The sequence below is a fragment of the Heterocephalus glaber genome, unplaced genomic scaffold (genome assembly GCF_053883595.1).
Source record: "Heterocephalus glaber isolate CG9 unplaced genomic scaffold, H.glaber_assembly_v1.0 deba00001457, whole genome shotgun sequence".
Classification (NCBI taxonomy): domain Eukaryota; kingdom Metazoa; phylum Chordata; class Mammalia; order Rodentia; family Bathyergidae; genus Heterocephalus; species Heterocephalus glaber.
In genome coordinates, this window is record NW_028258305.1 from 29,638,257 (window position 1) to 29,662,528 (window position 24,272).

A 24,272-nucleotide genomic window follows, 5' to 3' on the forward strand; every position below is an offset into this window, starting at 1 on the left:
TCAGTGTAAGGTACTGTGTAGTAACACTGTAATAGGGAACTAACAACTCAGAAAATTCAAAAAATCCTATTTTTGATTCAAGGAAGTAACTACTGCACAAATTACCATAGCCCTTAAATTAAAATAGATAGAACTCATTATTCTCAACCATGGTTATCAAAGGCCTTTACTGAATCTGGGCATTACATTACAAACTCTTGCTTCTGCTTGTTTTCATTTTTAAATGAAAGATTTATTGAAGCCAACCACACATATATGCTACATTTAGTAGAATGCAGAAATAAGTACAGTAATCAAATTGAGGAGATACTAAAATCTCAACCACCACAAAGGAGACCACAGCCAACCAATGGTCAACAACTCAAATCAGTCCATTTGAGTCCCCAGTCGAGGGTGCATTCTTCCTTTATCTTGGTTAAGCCAGTTGGTAATCCATTCCAGCTCTGCACCTTCTCGAGTTTGTTCATGTCAGAAGTCCCTGGAGGGAGGAGGCTTTCTGGAAATAACCTCTGATAACCTAGACTGAGTCCTTTTCACTAGTTTAAATTATGAACTAGAATGGATAAAAGTAGCCCAGCAATCAAGCACCAATATCAAAAGACCTCATGGAGGATGTATGAAAGTGATGTTAGATGTGAAGTTTTTGTCCAAAGTGCCTATAAAACTGAACAAGTTCTCCATATGCTGAGGCTGAGTTGGGTATGCTTCCACTATCTGCAAAGAAGGATAACTGGCTTCCAAGATTGGTCACTGTCATTGGTATGCTCTCATTGAGTCCTCGTTGTTGTTATTAGACATATGACTCTATCATTTGCTGAATTAACTGGGCAGAATTCAAACATCCCTTTACATTATCCAAAGAAAGAAGTTGGATTCACACAAAAACTAACTATTATGAAATCTGGAAATCCGACTGACTGACTAGATTATTTTCACTTTTCACCCTAATATTTGGTATCACAGATGAAGTCATAGCTGCCCACCATGCTTTTATTTCTAGCTGAAAAGGAGCACTTTTCTACTGCATCCCAACAAAGAGAGGAAAAACTGTTCTATCTCAGCTCCAGTACATCTGGGAGCTCATCAAGTAAGACGATGTCTGGGTCTGTTATAAGTTATAACAGACTCTACAAGCCCTTCCCTAAAACTCCAGACCTTCTCTTATCTTTCACACCTCCTGCCTAATTCCAGCTCAAATCATTTCTAATTAGTTGTGTCCAAAATGTTAGGGAGACATATTTTCGGCCATTTAAACCTTTCTCTATATCTTCTGTTATTCAGAAGACTAGAAATGCCTTTAGTTTCAGGGGCAGGAAGTAGGGAATAGAATTTGAATTGGGCTGCTATTTATTTTGAATTGTACCCCATGACAGTTTCTCAGTAGAAAGTTATTAATCAAAAATTTAAAATCTTCACCTCACAGTTTCCCTCTTATCTACATCTGATCTCTCCAAAACCCAAAATGTTACACTTTGATGTTCCAACATGCAACTGTTTAGTGTTTACCTGGAAATGGGAAAGCTTTGATGTCACCACCAGCCCCAAGGACCACAGAAATCTTCACCAGTTGCGTTCCCATTTCTGAAACAAATGCCAAAATCGCCCTGTCTAGTTTTTAAAGTACACAGACTCAGCTTAGTTATTTTTTTCTCTTTTAACTGCTCTTTTCACAAATTGTAACTTCCTTGTCTCTCCAGCATCTGAATGTCTCTGCATTTCTTTATTTCAACTATTAACTAATGGCTAAATTACTAACCCTTTTCAAAATCCAGCATTCTACTGTAGCCATGACTAAAAACTCATTATCATCTTTTTAAGAAAAATTTTAACTGACTTCTTTATAATGCTTAACATATGACTACTTAGACATCTGCACTCTTCCACAGGTGTGGCTATTAGGCTCTGAAGTAATGCATACCTAAATTACTAAGAGAAAGGCACAGTGTATTTGCTTTTATTTCCTTTCTCCATAAAACACAGAAATGGCTTTTTAGCTCCTAAAGCCATCCTGGATGACTGCAAGGCAGGTGTGAGCAGACAGTACAGGGACAGACAGGTAAACACTTTCTGGGAAAGGGTAAGTCGGCTGGCTGCAAGTACATTCTGACACACAGCAATCCCAGCATTTTAGGGAAAGAGGATAAAGGACCTGGCTTGTTGCTAACTTTCTTTCCATTCAAGTGACAGAGACAAAGAAAATCGTTAAGTTTGGTAGGTCGACATACATGGATTTACTACAGATAAACTTGGAAAGCTTGTTTGGAATCGGGAAGCGGAAAGGAATGAAATATAGTACCACAGAAGTCTTTGACTTGGTTCTCTGACTGGAAAGACTATCATCCTTGAAAGCTTCGGGAGTCATGCAAAGGGAGAAGAGATCAGGGGTTTAGGGTGGACACCTATCCTCTTGGCTAAGTCAGTTAGCCCTGACTCATAATCAACAGAGTGTCAAATGAGCATTCACTTAATAAATATTTGTTGAGTGCTTACTGTGTGTTATGTACCAAAACTTTCAGCTGAATTACCCTTACAATGAACTGTGAGCTCCTAATGGACAGAAACTATTTATTTCTAGTGTACTAGGACAGAACCTCGTACACTAAAGACCCTTAATGATTGGTTCCAAATGATCTATAAACAATTATAATCAAGATTAAGTACTACAAAATGGTTATCCCTTCAACTATCCCCTGCAATTTTAAAGGTATATAGGAAATGAGCTATGAGAGAAACCGAAAAATAGGTAAGAATGGAGAAGGAACTTGAGATAGGCTTTAAGGAGGTAGAGAAGAATGTAAGGATAAAATCAACTGATTCTTCATCAGTCCTCTTTCTAGTACAAGTCCTCTTCATGGTGAAGGCTGGGCATATATAAAAATAGTTGAGAAGACACCCAAAAAAGATGATTCAGTGACATTTAACTATATGGATCCCTGTAAATGTATGTTTCCTGGGTGTGACTAAGAAAATAGAATTTGATACCACTGATGAAGGGAAGGGAAGGACAAGAATGGAAATATTCTTGAGGCATATAAATTACAAACTGCTAAAAAGGAAGTGAATGGTTGAGGAATAGAATTGATCATTTGGATGCTATATTCTTCATTTCCCACTTCCCCCAAATTTGGGGATAAAAAGAAAAAGCACCATCTACATTCTCTATCCCTAAACTGTCTTACATAATCCTCTTCCCCACTGCCACACCCTCACCCAGAAATACATTTACCCAAATGCAAGATTTATATATAGAGAGATAAAGTAGCATTTGCCTCAGCCTTCACAATAATCTAGGTTTGTCTTTGACAGTCTCCATATAGATCCTTCTACAAGGGACAGTTTGCCTTCCATCCTGCTCAAAGGCAAGGGAATCAGTCCAGCATCAGCTTTTCACATTAAGTCTGTTCCTGGCTTCTAAGAATCTTCATTTAAATATTTAAAGTCACTTAATATTTTTGAACTTTAAAATATGTAGACTTTATTCTGATCAACTGTGCATAGCTTTCAGGGACATGTGACTTGGTATCTACCCAGGATAAATATGCCTGGGATAGAAACAATCAAAGGGTCACCCTTTTCCCCAAATATCGTGGGCTTTTTCAGGATTATTTTTATGATGTCAGCTTGACTCTCCCTTTTGAATCCTTGTGGGTAAGAATATTCGGCCCTCCCAGCCTCAGAGGGAAGAGAACCCTTTCTCGGGTTTTCTGTTGCATCTGGCTCCATGCCTAGCTTCATCCCGAAGCAGCATTCTGGGTGTGTGGGGCCACCAGCCAAACAAGCCCCTATGGAACAAAAAGTGTGTCAGTGTAGACAGGAATGAGCCTCCAGAGGGCTGCAGGGAAGGAAGGCGGTGAGCCCCAGACATGACACAGGCAGCTTTTTTGGCCCTGGCCCATTTGGAACTGTGAGGCCAGGCTCTGGAATGATTCCAGTACCTAGGTTTGGCCACTTCTTGAAGTCACTAAGCTTGCTTGCCAGTCCGACTTCCTGGCACAAAGGAAGAGCATGGGCTGAACGTCTCTTCTTGGTTCTTTCCTGTATCTGTACATACAACTGACTCCAGAGTACATTCCTATGCAATGGCTGGGACCATGTCATTCCTGATCTTAAACAAGTATCTGAAATAGTGCATGCACAGAAGAATGCTGTGTTCTGATCCAAGTTGAAAGGCACTGGCCCGCTTGCACTATGCTGGGGCCTCCCTACCCTTTCTCACTATAGTACCATATTGCAGTAGGGTCTATAATGAATTTTCCATGGTTCTTGGATGGAAACACTCAGGACAAGCTACTTAAACTGCCTCTTTATCTCATGCTAAGTCGACTCCCAAAGCACTCTTCTTCTGAGCCACACTCCCAGCACCCTCAGCATAAAGCCACAGCAGGCATCACCTAATGGTGCTGACTATCCAAGGCCAGATCAATGATGCTAAGGAAGCTTGCCAAAGGCAGATTCATCTTGTAGCTACACCGTTACTTCCACTCAGATAGCACTTCAGATTTTAAATACAAAGGAGAGTGCCAGTATTGTTGATAGCAATATGACCTACACAGACTGATCTATGAGAAAGGACAGAAGACTAAGGGAATCCATCGGTTCTTTCTCTAAGGAAAATCCCCAGAAGCTGCAAGAGGACCTAAAGCGATTAACCAACATGAATTTGGAGATCCCATCGCAAGTCTTCTGCATTTTACCAAGATCTGGGTGGGGGAGCTATAGAAAAATAAAATCTGACCTTCTACATGGTGGGTCTTTAAAATTACAGATCCAAGGCCTCATTCATTGCTTGTTTTGGGTGATGAAGAGATGTGATCACTCAGATTTACAACAAAGTCAAACTATAGATAAAGCGAGTCTCTACACTAGAAGGAATTTCAGTGATTTCTTTAGCAATCTCCACCTGCTGTGGAAGTCTCTCATAGTATTCCTGACCAAGTCACCCAGATTCTACTTAAGAGAATCTACTTTCTCATGAGGTCGAAGTGCCAATTCCAAAACTCTTAACCCATTAGTTCTTCCCTCCAGTTCAAGCCTGTTCTTTCCGCCTCGTGAAACTGGCAGAGCATGTGTATATAAGATATTTCTTTCTTTCTTTTTAAACAGTGCTGGGGATCAAACCCAGGGCCTTAAGCAGGTTAAATAAGCACTCTTCTTCTGAGCTTCCCAGCCTCAAATAGGAATATGTAAAGGAACCAGTGGCAGATCTATTGCTCACTGTTTTGCAACAGTATCCAGTCATTTTGAAGGGTAGTGGGCAAAAACTGGCTGTTTTAGGAATACTATGCTTCAAAAAAAAAAAAACAAGGCTCAAGTAGTGCCTCAGAAGTAGGCACTAGGCCAAGAAAGATCTAAGTCTATGATCCTAGAGAGAGGTATATAATTCTTAACTCCTTAACCCCCGAACAAAATGGCTTGAGGATCCAGCAATAGTTAGGCTTACATTGACTTGCCTTAGCAAAACTGAAAGGGGACTACAGGGCTGTGGATGACTGCAGAACTGTGTTCTTCCTTCCTCTTCCCTCTTCTAGTAACAACAGGCAAAGAACCAACAACGAAAGATCCCCTATTCTTAGCACCACCCTCCCCATGGGAGGAGATTTAGACAAACTGTATCCAAAAAACCCAAATCAAACAAACAAAAAAACAACAACTCCACACTCCAGAATTGCTCTCACTTCTTCCAAAACCATTATCTAAATCAGCCAATAACCTTTACTTTTAAGAAGAAAGCGATTTCTCGGCAATTCTCCAAAGACAACAATAAACCTTTAACTTTCCTATCCACTATCTATATGAAAACTTGCTATTTAAAACTGACTGCAAGAACCTTTACCATAAGAAACAGTCGCAGGGAGAGCTTCCTCAAGTGAGGGAGATAGGCCTGAGCACTGGGGGAGATAATAACAAGAGTCACTTGCAGGCAATGGCTGGACTAGCAAATCCCTCCGTGGTTAAATGTGAACGCTCAACTCTCCACCTACATGTGGTTTGGCCCTGCCTCCCAGACTATAACAGAGTGCAATCCAAAATGCCTGAAGTTTCATACAACAAAGACTCAGACTCTCAAAAGGACCACAAAAGTAAACACCTTGTTTTTGCCTCATATGGAGTATGGACACTCCTTTAAAGTGATTTTTACCGAGGATCCAAGTCAAATCCATTCGTTCAGGGAAAACACTAGCAGAAGTCCCAATAAACATGAACTAGCTCCAGGATAAATACATGCCCATAAAGGCAGAATGCTGAGATGTCCTTAGAAAACTTTCCACAGGTGGAGAGATTCTGATGGAGCACCCAATAGGCCCAACTCCAGTAGAGGATCCCACCCCTTCCAGCTCATTTTCCCAGGGACCTCCTCTGCCCACCCCTCTCAATACACAGGACTTTGGGAACAAGGAGGGAGTGATGCAAGACAGAAGTGGCAGGGGAGAGAAGTGAGTTTGCTTCTACTCTGGGAGATTACAGTGGGAAACATCTTCACCCCTCAGGAATCGAGGCTACTGGGTGCAGGCACTGAACTTGAAGCAGTGATGTGAGACCAGGTTACTTGATAATTCTCACTGTTAAAACCTCAAGACTTAGCCCAAAGGGAAATGAGTTATAATGGTGTCTTGTCTAAGGGCTACTCACTTCTTTTTAAAGAGCTTGCGGAAGGAGCTGCGAAAGCCCCCTTTCTGGTCTTGCCTGGGATTTTGATCGCTGAAAGATGTTTGTTCACTTTCTCTTTCTTCCTTTGGACAGAAGCGGGTGGTGTCTTCTAAATGCATTTCCTGAAAACACAAAAGAGGGATGGTTTTTCACTCTTTCCCTAAAATATCTATCCTGACTGTGGGACAGTTTTTTTTTTTTAGCTTTGTCATTTTCCTCTCCTACCCCAAAAGACTACCAGTGGACACCCAACCCTAACTAAGCAAACTTATGCTAATAAAGAAATTAGGTGTAGGGCTGGGGATTTAGCTCAGTGGTTCCAGCGCCTGCCTTGCAAGTGCAAGGTCCCGAGTTCGATTCCCAGTACAAAAAAAAAAAAAAGAAATTAGTAGGTGGAAAGAGGAAAATTTTCTGTCAAGTGTTGTATCTTCTACATATCAAGGTCTAGGTCATAGTCTAGGGTAGGCTATTACTTACCAATAAGTAAAGATAAGAAAATAATAAAAATTGGGTAATGTTTAAAATTATAGAAAGTAAATTCATATTCTGGCTCCAAAACTGTCCCTTCATATCTCTGGATATGTTTCTCTTTCTATAAAATCTTTAATTATAATAATTTTAAGCTCATCTTATCTCTCCATTTTAGGCATACATGGGGGAAGAAGTTTTTGAAAAGCCAGGCATGGTGGCACATTCCTGTAATCCCAGCATTCTGGGAGGCTGAGGCAGGATCACCATGAGTTGGAGGCCAGCAGGGGTTACATAGTGTGTTCAAAGCTAGCCTAAACTACACAGCAAGACCCTGTCTCCCAAAAATTTTTTTTTTAAAGTTTCTGGGGACCAGGGATTTAGCTCAGCGGTTTCGCCTCCTGCTGCACAAGTACAAGGACCCGAGTTCAATGCCCGGTACCAAAAAAAATTTAAAAATAAAAAAATAAATAAAGTTTCTGAGAGGGCAGAAATGTTTAGAAGTAAATGTCAGCTAATATTTCCAAACTATAAATGTGTGTTTAATATAATTTTTATAATTCATAATCCATGATATTTGGAGTACAAGGTAAAATAAATTAAAAATAAGGATATATCTTTTGTGAACTTTTTTGTTTCTTTTTAAATGTGAGATATACCACCAGATATGTATATTTATATGCTTACAGGCTAGAGATGCATATATATTTACATGCCTACAAGCTACATATGTATGTCTATATTTATACTCTATATGAACAAAATATTTACCTTGAAGTGACAGTAATTTAAAAGCAATCTAAAACTAACTGCTTAATTTTGAATAGCCTTTCAAGTACCCAAGAAGACAAAGCAAAAAACACAGAGAATGCCCTGAAAATCTCATGAATTGAGTTGGTAATTGCTTGCTGATAGAAAACCAAAGCATGAAAATGAATTTTTTCAGGACTTTGAAATTTTAAACTAGGATTATAGAAGCAGATTGAGAAATTCTCTGAGATTCTACAAAAACTCATAACTAAACCATGCAGATTGACATCTTTATGGCATAATGCATTCTCAAAGTATAGTCTTGGGACTACAGGATTAGCTGAAGCCTCTATTTATGTTTTTGCTCCCTATGGAGTATGAAAACTCCATTAAAGTAATTTTTAACCAGGATTCAAACCAAACCCATTCATTCGGGTACACTAAATCTACGGGTTGTTTCATGAAAATCTTTCTGTGGGACCATACCTTAATAAAACCTTGCATCTGTGTAGTATTCTATAGTTTACAAAGTATATTCATATACTTTATCTCATTTGGCCTGATTGTCACAACTCCTCTGTGAGGTAAGGTAAATATTATTTTTATAAATAAGAAAACTGGAGATACAGAGAAGCCAAGTGAGTTGTCCAGAAGTGCACAGCTATTTGGCAGCAGTCAGGTCTAGAACCTAGAGGTGCTGATACCCAGTCAGATGCTCTTTACACTAATGCACTGTCTTCTTTCTCAACTCATGGGAAAGATCACTAAGACCTAGGCCAGTGATGGTGAACCTTTTAGAGCTTTCAGTGATATAAACACACTGATGTGGCACACGTGCCATAGGTTCACCACCACCGCCCTAAAATCTGAAGTGGCTTTCCTGGCCAGGGGTGGGTGATGCAGAGTATATTTGAAGAGAGAAAACAAGAGTTTTGCACATCACAAAAGCCAAGAGATGATGTCATTAAGAACAGGGCTTTGTAGAGTTTTTGTCTTTAGCAACTAAAATCTCCATGCCACCCCACATCAAGCACACTCATTCAAACATGCATGCATGTGTAAACATATACACCCACAACAGCCTTGCCACCTACACTCTGTGTGCTACTTCTCTCTGGGACTCCCAACAATCCAGGTCTTCTGAGTTTCAAGAAAGAAAAATGTCCAAAAACACAAAAGCAATGGGAATTTTGTTTGCATATTTGAAAATTTGCTATGCACCTACTGCTAGAGAAAAGGCCTTTTTAACTGACTTCCACTTGGTACTTCTTAGTGTCTTTCCCTGAATTGACTCGTCTTACAATATTAGAGGGTGAAACTTGTTGTCCAGCATATGTAACAGTTCCTAATATATTATTTATTGCTATTGAGTATGTCTGGTAAACAGCCATAAATATATTAATCATTGTCTATTTCTCTGATAAACATGTATTGCTTACGTCTGATGAATCGGTTTTGCCTGGCAATTGTTGAAGCTCTAAATTTTTACCCATCAACTAGAAAAAGACATTTTTATGAGACAGAGGAAATAAAAGCATTCTTTACATCATAGGCTGTAATAGAAGGTTCTTTATGTAAGGTTCTGCCCATCCAAGTTACTTTGGATTGGCACTATTCTTATTTCCCTTCTTGATGATCTTCTAAACTTTGACGCATGCCTAAGATTGATTTATTCGACAAATTTTAATAGAATTTTATAAAGTTGGGAGTTGGAAAATCAGAGCCAGAAGAAAATTAGAGAACCCTGATCAACCCTAGCAACTTTACCTGAACACACTATTTTGGTTTGTTGGTTGTCTGTTGGCGCCAGATACATAGAGTACTTTGACTCTGGAGTCTAGGTTCCAGCAACCTCCAAGGCTGTTCACGATCCAGCCCCTTCTGGTCCCTCTGGCCTAATTTCTACCTTTCCCACCTGGCACAACATACCAAAAGAAAAGCATCCCCCAGCTCTTCTATGGCCAGTAGTCTTTTTTTTTTCTTTCTTTCACGTTTCAGTACATCGCTCTCCTCCCCCACACTAATTTCTAGGCACCTTTTAAAATTTAATTCATACATTCAATAAATGTAGGTTTTTATTAATGGTTTTGCCATTCACTTGAAAATGGCAGGTGGAATGGAAGGGTGGTGCTTTCTGCTTTATCAGAAATTGTCTTTGTTTCAATTACATTGAGAACTTAGGTAGTTGCTCAGGAACTACTGAGCTTTTCATAAGTACATATTTCAGTGCCTTTTTAAATGCCACAAGGCTTGCAGACAGAATAAACATCGGAATGCTCAACATTCATTAAGCCAAAGATGGTGTCTTTGAGTCAATGTTTCTTTTACTATTATGGATTATCCTCGTCCCAGTGGAATCTGCAAAGTTAACTCGACACTCCTTTCCAGTCAAAAGGAGAGTGGGCAGGAATGATTTGACTTTGCAGCAAATTTCAGTCTACACTGACAGCAGCCTGCAAGGATGGTGGGAGAATGGAGTGGAGTGGACTGGCACAGGGTTTGATACTTTGAACACTGAAACAAGGAGGTGCCACCTAGCAGGCAGAGAAGAAAGAAGATTCGTGGAGTTGTGTGCAGCAACTAGAAAAAAGGACAACTCTGAGGTGCCACACGCTGAGGGGTCGAAGGAGTGGGAGGGAGAGAAAGGGAGAGAATGAAAGAATGTGGGAGAGGCAGAGACTGGCTCAATTAGGAAGAGTCGAGGTCGTGTCCTCGCGTAACACCTCAGCTCGGCCACGGTCCTACTGAACGCGCGCCGCCGCTCGCCCCCAAAGGCCACTGAGGCGCGACCCCGCGACAGGCGGGGGCGCGCCTCCCCGGCACCCGGACCCCCGCCCTCGTCGCTAGGGGAACTCGGGCCGCCCCTGCAGATCTAGGCCCCGGGGCCGCCGTTGCCGTGGGCTTCGGTTCGGTGTTACTTTACCCTCCTTACTTCCAAATAGGTCTGTTTTTCGCTTTGGGACCTCTGTTGGGGGAAGAAGGTCCGGGAAGCACCGCGGGCAGAGACGGCGGCGGCGGCCGGACCGTGCGCCTGCGACGCGCGCTCGGCCTTGAGCGGCGCGCGGCCGCCGCTGCTGCTGCGCGTGCTGTACAGGCGCGGGGCTACGCCCTCAGAGGGCGGCGCGCGCGGGAACTCCTTGAGCGAGCGGCTCAGCGGCTTGGCCTTGCCGTGCGCCTGCGCCTGCGCCGCGGCCGCCTCCAGCTTGTACACGCCGGAGCTGCTTGCCGGCGACGTGGCGCTCTTGGCCAGCGGCTGCAGTGGGTGTTCGGGCCGCTCGGCCTCCATGGCGAAGCTGACGGGCCTCAGGAAGCAGATGTCCAGGCTGGACTCAGAAGAGGCGGGCGAGCAGTTCTCGAAGAGGGCCGGGGCCTGGAAGGGCTCCTCGTCGTAGGGCGCGGGCAGCGCGAAGATCTCGCCGCCGTACTCGAACTCCTCGTAGCCCGCCGGCACGAAGCCGCGGGCGTCGGGCAGGAGCTCGGCCGGGCCGCGTAGCGAGCGCTCCACGTTGCCCAGCGGCTCGGCCTGCGAGGGCTCGAACTCCATCTCGGGGATGGCCTGCAGCGGCCCGGGTAGCGCCTTCACGTCCTGCTCGGCCGCGCAGAACTGCGCCGGCGCCAGCAGGCTCTCGGGTCTCTCGTGCTTTCTGCCCTCCATCTCCCAGTCACTGGGCTTCCCAGGCTGCATGCTCTCCATCAGGCTCTGCTGCGGTTGGCTTTTCTTCACCGGGGCCATCAGATGTCTTTAGAGGGAAAACAATACAAAAGAGGTATGCTGTTGATTGGTGCTGGCCTCTCACCAAGTGTGCAAGGCCCCGTGCAGCACATCCTGTCAGCTCCTCTCTCCTGCACACGTGTTGCCTACCAAGCCCCACAAACTGCGACTAAAGAATTCCGAAGAATTTCTGTCTCCAGTTGGAGGAGTGGACATGATTGGGAAAATGCGTGGAGATGGCTGGCAGACCAAGGTCCATCACCACTAGGCTCGAGGGAGCTCCGAGCCTCTCCACCACCTGCCAGTGTCCCAAGGCATCTCTTTTCGACTCTCTTCTCCCTTTCTTTCCCTAAGAGTCATACAAAATAATGGAAACTCAACTTTTATACGGCTCATGGATCTTCATGCCTAAAATTATATTCCCAGATGAAGTAAATGTGGCACACCTTGATAACTGTTGAATTGGGGTGACGGTAAACTGTCCACTGTATAGGTATAGGGTCCACTGTACTCGTGTAAATTTATAAAGTTTTCATAATAAAATTTCAAAAACTTGGTGGCCATATAACAAACTTAGTAAGTCATCTCAGACTTCTCCCCACAAAGCCTTCATAATGATGTAAAAGCTATCCCTCTGTAAAAGCTTTTTCCTTCTAAAAAGCTAGCCCGTTTTCATGGAAGGGTTTTTGTTTGAGGCGATCATGGACAACTATGTTACATAGTTTACAAAGTAGCATGGTTTACCCATTGGGTGGCGATTTGTTAGTTTTGCTTTAGCTACCAGACACACTGGCTCAAAAGTGGTTATTCTGCTAGTCTAGTCATATTTTAATTTTCAGAAATGCAAATGTAAATGCTAACAATGATTATCTTAGTGACCTTATAAAGAAAATCAGGCATTTACAGATATAAAAAGAAATAGATGAAATATTGACTGTCACTCCCAGTTGTCTTTTACCTTGATAATTGCTACTGAGTTTTATTTTCCCTGCACAGAGTGTAAAGACAGCCTTGTTATGATTAGCTAGGCTGGGTATAATCTCTAAAGTTTGCATTTTTTGGCTTTATTTGTTATATTTCAGGGATGATAATGTTCTGCCACTGTCTCAAGAGTTGACTCTCCAGAATAAATGTACTTTCTGCCCCTGTGGCCACTCTCTAGGCCTACCCCTTAACCTCAGTGCCTTTCTCTGGGATCCAAGAATCCGGTCAATTGCTTGGCTATCACACATAGGCCTGATGGGGAAAGGGGAAGGAGGAGTTCTATAGATCATACTCCTAATCCAGGCCCACCTGCTAATCCACAGTCTGCCTGGGACCCAAGGGTATTGCCATTAACCTTTCCACAGCAACAGATGCTTACGTGACAGCAGGGCCAGAACTGGGAGCAGAAGGGTAGGGTTGCAGCATCTCTTCTGAGTGGATCCCACTGTCACGGACAGCCTCAGGGCCTGCAGTGGGGGAAGCATCTTGGCCAGCATTTGCACACTGGGAAACCAGCCCTTTGTACAGCTTTGCCATTGATGACCTAAGAGAATGGAAGTAATCATTCTCAGATTGAACAGTGGGAAACTGGCTCTGAATACATAGATTATACCAAGAAAGATAGTCATCTCTCAGATGTGAAGGTTTCTTTCTCTCCAGGGCCCTCGACAAACCAGATTGCTTACACAATAGGTATAAGCTGGCAGCTGGAGGAGTAATGATGCTGATTAACTGGCTGAAAACATCTTGGGATCAGAGAGTGGCATGAAAGGACATTTATTAGAGGAGTCATGGCTTGGGAGAAAGCATCTTTTCTTGTCTGAATCCCTGACAAAGGATTCTGTTACAGTAAGGTGTTTTTTGGGTACTAGGGATCAAACTTGAGACATTACGTTTCCAAATCAGGCGGCGGAACCATGAGCTAAATCCCCGGCCCCTTGTTACAGTAAGGTTGAAGGAAATCCAAATCACTAGGAAGTTCTGCTATGGGTTGCTTCTGTTTGCTCTGAAGCCCAGATGCTTCCTAATCACATCTTGTTTCTTCATAGTGTGAGATCTATTCAAACTTCCCACTTGTCACTTATTTTTATTTTATCCCTAGTAATTACATCTAATTTATTTGTTCAACATCCAGCTCTAAAATGTAAACTTCATGGCAAGGATGTCTGGCTGTCTTGTTCATTGCATTATATTCACTGTATAGGACAGTACCTGACACACAATAGGTACTCCATAAAAGATTAATGAAGGAGGGCTGGGGATGTAGCTCAGTGGCACACCACCTGCCTGACAGGCGGGAGGCCCTGAGTTCAATCCCTGGTACCAAAAAAAGAAGAAAAAAAAAAAAGATTAATGAAGGAAACGATTCTGATCTTTAAGTGGCAATTTTAAACCTGGCAGGATTAGGGAAACAATATTTTTGAGATAGTTAACAGTATGAGATAAGAGAAAGTTTTAGAATGAAAGTGCTTTTTTTTTTCCCCTAATTTCCAGCAACCACTAGGTGTCTTCCTGTAGCCAGCCTGCCCACCTCTCTTCCCTCCCCCTCTCTTCCCCTCTACTTCCCGACACTATTTCAGCCACTTAACACACGATGCAGTTACTTGTGACAGACATCACATTGACTGCTTTATGTCCTGGTTCTCAGAAGCCTTTGATACACCATCAGAACCTTACTTCTTGAGCTTTTTCCGTTTCTGAATAAGCAAATCCTCATTGCATTGAAACAACAGGGTGTAGTGTGAGATAAATACTCGGAGGCGCTGAACACACACCAGTAGTAGGTAATAGTCAGGGTGTTCCTGCTCTGTGAACTTGAGGACATTCTGGAAAGAAGGAAAAAGATAGCTGTATGACACAATTAGAACGAAAAGTTTTGTCTCTTCTGCACCTTACCATGTCCTATTGTAAGTTTGGTAGCCATTTAATCAAAACAACTAACAACAGTGCATATGGCCCATCTAATAAGCTGAAAGGTCAAACTTGCTGCTCTCTGTCCATCACACCTAGGGGAAATAAGTCTGTTGTTGCTGTTTGAGTTGGATGTAAACATAAAATAATTCCACTTGAAAAGTTAGGATTTACTAATTAGCTCTCTTAAGTAATGAAAGCATTCTAACAATTACTATCTATAAGCAATGCCTTAAATAAGTCAGACTAATGGGAATGTCAGACATCATGTGTGGCTGATGGGGATGGCTCTTGGGTTGATGATTATGATCAAGCTTGGCCTGGTGGCCTCTCTAGGATATTACATTACCTGCAGCTATGGTTTGGCTATAGTTAGGTTCATGGTCCCAAAGGCTCATGTGCTAGAAGCTTGGTCTACAATGCAATGGTACTGAGAGGTGGTGGGACCTTTGAGAGGTAGGAAAAAACGAGATGTCATTGTGTGATGATCACCCTCATAAAGGGATTAATGCTGGTCTTACAGAATGAGTTAGCGCCTGTGAAAATGAGTTATAAAAAATTGCCTGCTCCTTCCTCTCTTGTTTCTTACCTTATACTATGTGACCATTATTCTTACACACACTCCTGTCATGTGGTACTATCCACCATGAGAGCTTCACTAGAAAGCCAGTGCCAGAACCATGCTTTTTGACTTCCAAAAAGCATGAGCCAAAATAAACTTTTGTGAAATAAAGTATCCAGCCTCAGGTATTTTGTTATAGTAACATACAATAGGGCCAGGGATTTAGCTCAGTGGTTCCACTGCCTGCCTTGCAAGCTGAGGACCCGGGTTTGATCCCCGGTACCAAAAAAAAAAAAAAAAACAATGAACTAAAATACCTATAGTAGAATATGCATGTGACTTAGATTTCAGAAAGCTAGCATTTATTGAACACTTCCTATTGCCTCATACTAAATCCTTCACATATATTGCCCTATTTAATTTTTATCAACTCTATTAAATAGGTACAATTATTACATGTATTTAACAAATAAAGAAATTGAGGTACAGAGAAGTTAAATGATATTTACTGGGTTGCACATCTAGTAAATAAAAGAATGGGAACTCAGATGGTAGAACCAGGGCTTATTTATCACATGCTACTGGTTGAGAAAATGCTTTTAGTACCTAAAGCCCCATATAATTGAAAACTTTCTCAATGTTGACATTGGGCTGCTTTTACTGGAGATTAATCACAAGTATTTCTAGATGCTTTCACTGAATTACTTAAGATCAATCAACAATTAGTAGTGGGAAGAAGAGGGACTAGTAAGAGGTTGGCAAGTCTCTCAGCTCTACTCCCTTCAAGCTGCTACAATCCCTGTGGGACGATAGTGTAAAATCAGCTCATCAGCTTCTTCAAACCTCTACTGTGAAAGCATAAGCATTGTAAGGTAGAACCTGAGATTCAAGGCAAGTAAAAGTAATTAGCTTAGCAGTTAAGTGGGCAGGTTAGATAGACAATTAAATACCAGAAGGTGACAGATGGCTGTAAAACCAAAGTGAAAGGGGCTAAAGGTGCTTGGAATCTAGTGGGAGTGCTTATCGAAAGATCCTGGACCACCAGAGGTGGAAGGTAGGCATCATGAGTCAAAATTTTTGGATATGGAGATTTTTAGTTCATACTACAGGTATACCCATAATTGGGTATGGAATAAACATAAGCACTTCTTGGAAATATTGATAGATTCCTGAAACTTTTACCATATTTTTAAGTTAAGAGCAAAAAATAATAGTTTAGTATAAAAATCAGTTTGGTGGCTTGCCCAGCCATGCCTACCTGTAAATGTATCAGATATTCAGGGATGCGTTGGACTATATGAAAAAACAGTGTGTAGATATCAGATTTAATCTCTTCATCACCCTGAATGAAAGAAATGTAGAGTCATTCAGTACCGCTCCCACTCTGGCAGCAGAATCCCAGTGTCAGTCCCACCAGAGTAGGAAAGCTGTATCCCCAAAGCATTTTCTTCACAGAGATTGGCACGAAGCGCTGATCTCTCTTTGGAGAGGCTGCATGTTCAGAAATATGCTGGAGGAAACAATCCTCCAGTAGGGAACATTTCACATACTTCTGTTGAATCCACCCAGATTTCCAAAACACCCTTTTCTGGGCCCGGGATTTAGCTCAGTGATTCTGCTGCCTGCCTCGAAAGCACAAGGACCTGAGTTCGATCCTCGGTATCAAAAAAACCCAAAACACCCTTTCCTTCTCCACCCTTATCTTAGCACAGTGCTAGATAGAATTGAGTGCTCAATAAATTACATTTGATTTTAATAAATTCATAATGGTTGCCTAGGAAATAATCATTACATTGGTTTACTAACAGGCTAAAGGGTGTATTGGGGTCTCAGGAGAGTGAGGAAGGGAATGCGATTGGAAACTAGTCATTTATCCTGGAAGCAGAGAACACATTGGACTTTTGTCTCTGTCTTCCCTTTCCTTCTCTTCCTTCCCCTTTTGCTGAATGCCAACCTGTCGTAGGGATTATACTGGGTTGGGAGTAGGGGTAGGTTGAACTAGAAACAGGAAAACAGAGCCACTTGTCTCCTGTGTTACTTGATTAACTCTCAGACTTGTGGCTTCTGCTACTGTTTTCTCATATTAACCTAAAATAACTAGCTGGGGATGTCCTTGAGTTCAATCTCCATTGCCACCAAAAAACTCCCCCAAACCAAAAAATTACAATTGATAGATAGGTACCACTACCTTATGAAGTACCTAATATATCACTGCAGCAGCAAGGAAATGCTTAAAACAGTATAAGAGCCACTTTACAACCTTATAAATTGGATGATTTGAAATTAATATTGAGATTCATATTTTCTGAGCCTAAAAAAAAAATCTCACATATAGAGCATACAGATTACAGCATAAGGAGCTCTGCTTAGAACACTGACTATCCATAGTTCCAGCGGAGTGGAACAAAGTCGAGCAGGGCAAGGACCAAAGCAACAACACTGATCCTCTGTTCAGGTCATTCCTCAGCCTGGAAAACAAGCTCAGAGTGCATGTGCAGTACTAACAGGATGCATTAGCAACATATACAGGGGACATTTGTAAACAGGACAGCACAGAGAGAGTTGACTTACCTCCTTCAGAACTACTACATGAACCAATGAGATGCATTCAGGCAAATCCCTCAGATAGGCAACATAATAATCCAAAAAATTATTCTTTAAAACAAAGACAAAAATACATGGTAAGAACCTGGAAACAGGAGTGACGATACATTTACAGAGTCATGTATATCCAAAAGGTGTACTTTGCAAACATTATCTTCACAATTTTTAAATGTCCTTCAATATATTTTGGCAGTTTTTATTCATCTTTTTAAAAAATCTTTTTGGTTTTAAGATAACCATCACTGCAGCTTGGAAGCAAAACTCAAGAGTCTCACCTTAATGACAGTAAAATAGTAAACTATGGGAGGAAGGAGGGTCATGAAAAGTGAAAAAGTATTTTTAAATTATTAAATTATAAAATCACATGTTTTGGTTTTGTAAATCGTTTTAATTTTAATCCTCTACATCTAAATGAGAAATTTTGCCCAACTTGCCTTTTACTAATGTCAATCTGTGGTTCTCAATGTTTTCAACTAATTGCATATTTCAGCTAATTGTGTATTCACCTCTGCAATTTCCCTTCAAGAAACCAACTCATAGCTTCCAAAGTTATATTCCCATAGCAATAATGCTTAGCTCCTGAAAGCATACTGAATACAAATGAATGAAAGTAATATCAGGGGATAGATCACATCCACTCTCTTCTATACAAGTAAACTTTGTATTGTTACCCACATTTGAAATATAAATTTTGTCTAAGGTGGTACTAAGGCTCAAACCCAGTGCCTCATGCATGGTAGGCAAGTGTTCTACCACCAAACTACACCCCTAGCCCTGTTAATCATGTTTGCGAATCACTTATATGCAGAGGTATATTGCAGGTAAAAACTTGCAGACTAATTTTAATTATCCCACACAGTATTTTAAAAAGAAGGAAATTAGATACAAAATTCTGTACTTCCTGCTTTCTCTTAAAACATCAGCTCTGGCCACTCCAGTCCTTCTTCCCTAAATAATAGTTGGATAAAGCTGTGTAGCTATTCCTTGTAGCAAACTACGTATGCTCCATTTCAGCACAATTCCCACCAGTCTATATTATATTACATTCAGCTCATGTAACACATTTGTGTCACTAGCTGGCCCTACCATCATTTAAATTTGCAACTTTTGGCCTCAATCATATTTTCTTTGTAGAACATTAGAGAGATTTCAAAACTTAGCACCTTTTCTCCAAAAAAGTGAAAACAAGACAAATAGCCACCTATCAAAAATTTTTTTAAATCTCTAAAGAATGAAAATTACATATGAAAATATATACACATTTATATACCCTATATGTACACCAATATAGATAGATGTGCATGAGTGTATAAATGTACACACATATACACACATGCATGCTCAGTGGAGGCAATTACAGTACAATATAAAGTTGTGAACCCAAAGCTGGAAGATTTAGCAGAGTCCTATTCACAGATATCCAACTACCTAGAAGGCTGAGTGATTTCAGCAAAGCCTTTAAATATCTTACTCTTGCAACTGTAGGACATGGAGGTTAGCCTAGATATCAGTGGCTCTAGCTCTGAAATTCACTCATTCTAGAGAAACAGACAAGTGACACATAGATGCATAAAATTAAAGTTTATAGAAGGAGGAAAAAAAAAAACCTTACTTCATCATTTGTCAATTTAAGAAATAAGTCTCCAAGGACTCCTTGGCGTGGCCATTTCAGGACCCTTTCCTGCAGTGCATGAAGCAAATCCAGGTGCTGCTGAACAAGGTACCGTAAAGAGCCAGGGAAGAGGCTTGAAACAGAACAGAGAAAGAATCACACAAACCAGGAAGGCCCTACAAGAACAAGCAGCGGGTTCCACTTTCACAGTCATTCAAAAATACTCATGATACGGCCTGGGGACTTAGCTCAGTGGCTCTGGCGCCTGCCTCGCAAGCGCAAGGTCCCGAGTTCGATCTCCGGCACACACACACACACACACACACACACACACACAAAATACTCATGATAATTGATAATTTGAAATAGGAAAAAAGGTCCAAAGATGAAAGGGTGAAGGGAGGGGAAGGGGAAAGGAAAGGAGGGAAAGGAAAAACTATGAGAAAAGAAAAAAAATGGAAATGATGTCTGTGTAAATAGGGAAGGGTGGAGGGGGTGAAGGGCGCACAGGTAATGGGGAAAAAATAAGAACCAAGATACATCATGTACAGGTACAAGCACCCAATGATAAATGTAAACGAATTGTATACCTAAAATGTACCAATAAAAGAACTTAGAAAAAAAATACTCATGAATCACAGGTCTGCATGTGGGATCTTATTTTTTTTTCTCATTTGCCTTTCTATCTTTCTTTCTTCTCTGCAATACTGGGAAGCAAACAGGGTCTCCCACATGCCAGACAAGTGCTCTACCACCTTATCCCTTTTTCCCTTTATTTATTTTATTTTGAAACAGGGTCTCACCAAGTTGCCCAGACTGGTCTCCAACTTGTGATCTTCTGCCTCAAACTCCCAAGTATACCTGGATTGCATTTAGGAATTTTTTTTTAAATTGTCACTGTATACCTCACAACAAATATCCTCAGGTTATAAAAAAAGACTGCTTTCCTGACAGCCCCTATACAAATGCACACTGAACAAATAGAGTACATCACTTGAATGGCCACTTTAAAGCTAACCTGTTATTCTCATTTAATGTTACACTCAGTGGAATACTAAGGGAAATATTTTTCAGTGTTTTAAAGTTATTCCAATTTGATGTGCAAATTATTCTAATTTGTGTGGTAGATGACAGCATTTACAGTGGTAGTTGGTTATTCTTAGCTATTGGATATGAGATTGCTACTTAGGTAAGTAGGAAAAATTATTCACAGTTGACAACTAGTAGCTCAAGGAATTGGGGACAAATGAGTGGGTTCCTGTTCCCTTTCTTGCAGTTTCTAAGAGGCATACTCCGCAAGGACAGATTCTTGCCTTGAGAGGCTACAGATCAGGGCTGGCCTGCTACTCCCTGGAGTTTCACAGAGCCCCTTTCCTACCCTGAAGTCTTTCTCTTCTACTTCTTAATATGGCTCATTTTTTTCCCCAGAGAAAATGAAGGGCAGGAGGGAAAAGTCAGAGAAAGGTGGAGTGCAGAAGAGAGGTAGAAAGAGAACCATAGGAGGAAGGAGAAAGGAGCCTGGATAGATAAGAGTGGAGTGACCAGGGGCCTATAGGAATGAGGAAGGAAAAAAACAGAAGACCATGGAGTTTTGCTGTTTTACAGGGAGGATCTAATCCAGTGATGGTAAACCTTTCAGAGCTTTCCGTGATACAAACATCCTGCTGCAGCATGTGTGCCACAGGTTTGCCACAACTGATCTGAACTCTAACTTGGTGACAGAGGGAAACTGAAAATAAATTCCTTTGTGCTTTCAACCCAACAAACTTAACGAAGATAAAATGACCTGCTTATCACTGAGAGGTGAACTTATTTAAATATTTCCCCGGGGTTTAATGGGAGTAAATTAGAAGAAAATAGAGGTGCTTTGTCAATAAGCAAACCTTTGTTGGAAAGACAGAGAGAAATCAGATTGAGGGGGTGCTTTTTCAATCCATCTCCAAGCCAAACAAAGACTTCCTTGCAGCTGTAGCTCAGAGAAGACGCAGAAACACCGTAACAGGGTATGGGGAAATCTTTTACTCCCACATTTCATTCTGGACCCCCTACCTCCTCTTCAGAAAGTTTCCACACATGGAAAGCTATCTGGTCCTAAACACAAGAGGAGAGAACTCTTGATATGAGCTGAGCTCATACTGATAGTTATGGGTTTGGAAGATATATAACTCTTACAGGTAGAGTTATGAGCTTGGAAGATCTAAGTAATCCCTGTTTAGACCAGAGGGGAATTTGGAGGGGTAGGTAGGAGATACATGGACTGGGACAAAACCAGTATAGATGATTGTACTGAAAGAACAAAACATTGCATCAGCAAAAAGATCTAGTACGAAGATTTCTCCCCACCCAGAGGCTATAAATAATTTTGGGTAATATCCGTGGTATGGCCTGAATGATGGTAGGGCATCATGGTGAGATCTAACTTCGTGATGAGTTGTCTATATAAGTTATGTATGTGTCTTGGATTATCCACCTTCTTTCTTTTTCCTTCTAGAAAGCTTCCTTCTGTTACACCATGACAAATGTACTTCCAGAGTTGGAAAACTGGTACCAACATCCTCCTGGACTGTCCACTCGGGTCAAGAGATTTCAGAGTGAGGTCAGAGAAAGCTAATGTTCACGTCAATTATTGTGGAAACAAAAGCTACGTAAAGAGCACTGACTTACAGAAGTTCCATGCCAAATACTGAAAACACTTTTTAAAAATAATTTAACAAGAATATTATTTGAAATCAGGGAGGAATATGAAGGAGTTGAGGCAGGAGATAGACAGTAAAGGGAGAAAGAAGGAGAAAGTATAGACATATTTAATCTGTTTTATTGCTTTGCCAGACCTGACTCCCAGAAGCAACTTTATTGAAGACAAAAGTACTAAATGCTGGGCTGGGGATTTAGCTCAGTGGTTTCACCGCCTGCTGTCCAAGCGCAAGGATCCAAGTTCGATCCCCAGTACCAACCCCCCCCGCCAAAAAACCATACTAAATGCTAAGCTTTTACATATGACTGTACATATGACTGATACATATGACTGTATCGAAATTTAAATTAGGCAGAAGTTTGGCTTATGTGGAGTATGCTAGCTAACTGGAGTTTTTTTCCCAGACCACTATTTGTTCAATGTTGGTTTTAGGGATCTTTCTGAAACAAATCACATCCTCTGGTGTCTTGTTGGTGCTTGAGATTTTTTTTAAGTTATATGGAAAAATGTTTAAGTGCTTTTCAGTTTTGTTTTGGTTGAGTTCTGTATTTGAATATTATTGTAGTTTTTTCTCCTTTGCATTGTTTTTCTTTGAACAGTTTTAATTTCTGTATGTGTGTGTGTTTGATAATAAAGTTATTTGTAAATTTTTAAAAATGCTAAGCTTTTTTCCATTCCTTACCAGGAGCAAAATTATGGCAGTATGAGTACTGTGTTCTTTCTAGAGCCTTCAAAGTTATTTCAACCCCCAACGAAATAGTTTTTAAATGGTGATGGAAATAAACTAAAAGCAATCAAGGGGCCGGGGATTTAGCTCAGTGGTTTCACCGCCCGCTGCACAAGCGCAAGGACCCGAGTTCGATCCCTGGTACCCCCCCACCCCCCAAAATAAAAGCAACCAAGGAAGATCCAGTTATAGTGTCAAATTAATAAATTCACTCTTGCTAGTCCAGTGGAGGATCAAAATAACTCCTGTACTTCAACAGTTTACAACCCTCTCAGAGGGGCATGGATGATTAAACATGCGCCATCTAGTGGTTATCTGCAGCACAGACTTCACTGTGTTCTTGGCAGTTTCCTCACTGGAGTTTGGCCTATCAATCCACCCCACAAGTATACAGACAGGACTGCTTGATCTTAGGGTTATGGCTCTGTCTAGGTGAGTCAGATTCAAAACAAGCCCAGAACTCCAATGCCTGTAATCTTTCAACAATGATCCATAGCTCACAAGTTATGCCCAGGTTTGCAGCTGGCCACGTGTGCCCTGCAACTTCCAGCCCATCCAGCCTGGGACAGGGCTGACTTGCAATAGGCTGAGAAGGCTCTTGAGAAATTCACTGCCCGCCCCCAGGGAAAACCTAAAGTTTTATAAGTTTGAGAACATGTGGCATATCTGGTTTAAGTGTCAAGTTGTAGTTGTCACGGGTGTTATTTTTTAATAACCTTACAACAGGACAGGGAGTGCGGAACTCTTGCAGTTTGTGATAGGAAAGGCAATACATGTTAATAAATTTGTTTTCATCTTTGTAGGTGTCAAAAGATTTATTAAGACTGCCTCACAAGCTCAAGGACCTGAGTTCGATTCCCGGTACCGGAAAAAAAAAAGATTTATTAAGGCACACAGAGGTTTCAGGCAAGCCTAGAAAGAAAGGGTAAATTTGATGAATGAAGAAGGATAATGAAAACCTAACTCTAGGGTAGAAAAGTGGTAACACTGCCTGCTCAGAACCAGAGACTTCGTTTTTTAGTTTTTGTTTTTGCTTTTTTTGGTACCGGGGATTGAACTCAGGACCTTGTGTGGCAGGTGGCATAAATCCCCAGCCCGAGACTTTGTTTTTTAGTACTAAGAATACTGAGTTGAAGCTTTTCTCTGTTTGGCCTATGAAATGAAAAAGAGAGCTTGGCAAATAATTAACATGAAAATGATTATCTCATGTGTGCATACTGCCTTAGGAGTGATAATTGAAGTAAAAGAGTATTTTTTTGGTAACATGCTATTGGTACTTTCATTCTAGTTCATATAAGAATTTGTGTTGTTCTTTTTTAGACCGTGTACACCAAAAAACAGTCAATGTTGAAAATATTGGTGCTATTTTATAAACAATAGATATTAAAAATTCAAAAAATGATTATCATGGATATGATAAAATAACTTATTTTACTTTGATTGATTGTATCATAGCTTTAATTTATTTTTAATTTGGGAGCGAGATCCACTCCTTTTTCTGTTTTAAGTCACAATACAACATCAAAATAGTAGAAAGTGACAGCAAGTAAAAAGAATTTGACTACACTAGAGCTACTAACATATTTAGTATCTTATTTA

At 41.1% G+C, this 24,272-nt stretch overlaps 2 protein-coding genes across 28 annotated transcripts in view; one reads left to right on the plus strand and one right to left on the minus strand.

Annotated features, from left to right (window-relative positions):
* The window catches only part of Sos1 (SOS Ras/Rac guanine nucleotide exchange factor 1), a 166,418-nt gene that overhangs the window by 134,690 nt on the left and 7,456 nt on the right, over positions 1-24,272 (plus strand). Inside the window, exons 23-24 of one of the 3 annotated variants that reach the window (XR_015453000.1) lie at positions 20,857-21,054; positions 21,743-21,847. Coding sequence is in view for 2 of the 3 variants with exons in the window: in XM_087216115.1 (XP_087072241.1) it covers positions 20,857-20,955 (99 nt within the window). In the remaining variant the exon portion in view is untranslated. Of the gene's footprint in view, positions 1-20,856; positions 21,293-21,742; positions 21,848-24,272 lie in introns of those variants that run through there. The other 2 variants (XM_087216115.1, XM_087216114.1) reach the window with 2 other exon arrangements.
* Arhgef33 (Rho guanine nucleotide exchange factor 33) overlaps positions 1-24,272 on the minus strand; it is a 191,438-nt gene that overhangs the window by 114,507 nt on the left and 52,659 nt on the right. For 9 of the 25 annotated variants that reach the window (XR_015453001.1, XM_087216118.1, XM_021253756.2 and 6 more), the window contains 7 exons: positions 19,252-19,384; positions 17,607-17,690; positions 16,294-16,377; positions 14,240-14,388; positions 12,942-13,106; positions 10,790-11,606; positions 6,631-6,770 (listed from right to left, as the gene is read on the minus strand). Coding sequence is in view for 23 of the 25 variants with exons in the window: in XM_087216118.1 (XP_087072244.1) it covers positions 6,631-6,770; positions 10,790-11,606; positions 12,942-13,106; positions 14,240-14,388; positions 16,294-16,377; positions 17,607-17,690; positions 19,252-19,384 (1,572 nt within the window). In the remaining 2 variants the exon portion in view is untranslated. Of the gene's footprint in view, positions 1-207; positions 3,783-6,630; positions 6,771-10,789; positions 11,607-12,941; positions 13,107-14,239; positions 14,389-16,293; positions 16,378-17,606; positions 17,691-19,251; positions 19,385-24,272 lie in introns of those variants that run through there. The other 16 variants (XR_015453002.1, XM_087216119.1, XM_087216125.1 and 13 more) reach the window with 8 other exon arrangements.